At 52.1% G+C, this 1676-nt stretch overlaps 1 protein-coding gene across 1 annotated transcript in view; it reads right to left on the bottom strand.

Moving 5' to 3' along the window:
- Window positions 1-71: 71 nt before the first annotated feature.
- Window positions 72-1676, bottom strand: part of CLUH (clustered mitochondria (cluA/CLU1) homolog) — a 25193-nt gene continuing 23588 nt past the window's right edge. The window contains exons 26-27 of the mRNA XM_009081710.1: window positions 1154-1227; window positions 72-631 (exon numbers count right to left, since the gene is read on the bottom strand). Coding sequence (XP_009079958.1) covers window positions 466-631; window positions 1154-1227 — 240 coding nt within the window. The 3' untranslated portion in view covers window positions 72-465. The remainder of the gene's footprint in view (window positions 632-1153; window positions 1228-1676) is intronic.

The raw sequence follows: 1676 nt of genomic DNA, 5'->3' as shown, positions 1-1676 counted from the left end.
CTGGGATGGTGACTGGGGGAAACCAATCTTTTGGCTTGGAATCCACGTTTTACATGAACGCTGAGCAGTGATGGGGCTGGTTCTGTACCGGTTTAGCAAAGCAGTGTCCTTAGTCAACATAAAAATGACCTGAGAAATGTTACATCCCTCCAGACAGTTCATTTGGAATTCGTATGTACAAAGTAGAAATAACTGCTGCACACACACACGACACGGACACACACACGGCAGGACGGCCCCACGCGGCGCCAGGACGGTCTGCGCTGCCTCCGCCGCTTCCCCTCGCGTGGCAGACACAAGCTTGGGCAGACAGATTACATTGCTCAGATTAGTTCTTTGCATTGTGTATTAATTGTACCAGTGCAATAACATTGTCAAAAAGGAGGAGCTGCTCCAGGGGCGGCCGAAGCCCTGGGCCAGATTCAAAAAGGGTGGTTTAAACTTTGTTTTAGAGCGAGGTACACGTTAAGCAGAGCTCTGTGTTAAGGGGATGGCAGCAGAAGGCGTGCTCGGCTCAGCCTCCTTCTCCACAGCTTTGTCCTCTGCTTCCAGCTGTTCCCCACTTTTCATGCTTTCCTGGAGCTGCTGGCGTCGCTGCACCTCGGCCTTAAGGTTCTCCAAGTCTTTTTGGCTGGAGGGGAGAGCAGGAAGGGAGCAGACGTTAGCCTGGTGTTGGGAATGGTGAAGCACAGGGACAAGACCGTGCAGCAAGGAGGAAACACTCCTGCATGCCCTGCCCTGGCACAGCCACACCTGAGCACAGCCAGGGCCTGGTTTCCAGTCGGGTTTGAACCAGGAGGCACCAGGGCTGGGCTGGGCTGGGCAGGGCAGGGCAGCCTCCAGCTGCTGCTGCGTTTCTACCGTCAGTGAGTGTTTACAGCCTTAGAAAATACACCTTTGGCTCAGGTCATCTATTTCCACTACCACCCCAATCGAATTTCCAAGAAGTCTAAGAAGCAACTCATAGTAATTACATAAATAATGTGAGAGCCCTGCTGTTCATGTGGTCTTGATGATGCTAACCCAGGCCTGAACTGTGATCTTGGCTAAGACAAACAAGCCCTGTGGAGCTGGTTTCTGCTCTCTTGTGAACAGAGGTCACACAAAAAGACAACTCCATTTCTCACAGCACAACCCAGAGGGATCACTGTACCTTAGTGGAATGAAGAGAATTCCATTGATAATGTTGAGCTGCTCCAGGACACTGGCCATACTGGGAGCTGTGAACTGCACCACAAGAGAAAAGAAGTTTTGGGAGTCAGAACCCAGAAGGGACTCTGAGCTGCTAACCAAGTCCAGACACCATTTATCAAGAGCTGAGGAAAAACCTCAGGCTCATATCTGAGACCTGAACAGCTGCACAGTGGCATCACTTATATTATCTACCTCTGTATACCCATGAGCTGAAAAGCAGCACCTTGAGCTCCCCACCAGCCCTGTGGGCAACCTCCTGCACAGTGCCACTGCCCGTTCCACCCTCCTTCAAGTGTAAAACTTTTAGTGCTGCTTTACGGGTTTGAGCCTCTTCAGTGGCCCCTGTTCCTTGGACCTGACCCTTTACTTGATTTGAGGTCCTTGTGCTCCCATTACTGCCACGAACCCTCAGGTCTATTCCCAGCTCTCCCCAGGGAGAAGGAAACCCACCACAGGGCACTGTCCCGCTCTGCCCCTCCCTG

This window comes from Acanthisitta chloris, unplaced genomic scaffold (assembly GCF_000695815.1).
Source record: "Acanthisitta chloris isolate BGI_N310 unplaced genomic scaffold, ASM69581v1 scaffold25129, whole genome shotgun sequence".
Classification (NCBI taxonomy): domain Eukaryota; kingdom Metazoa; phylum Chordata; class Aves; order Passeriformes; family Acanthisittidae; genus Acanthisitta; species Acanthisitta chloris.
The sequence above is the reverse complement of the archived record's forward strand: the minus strand, read 5'-3'. Positions and strand labels throughout refer to the sequence as shown.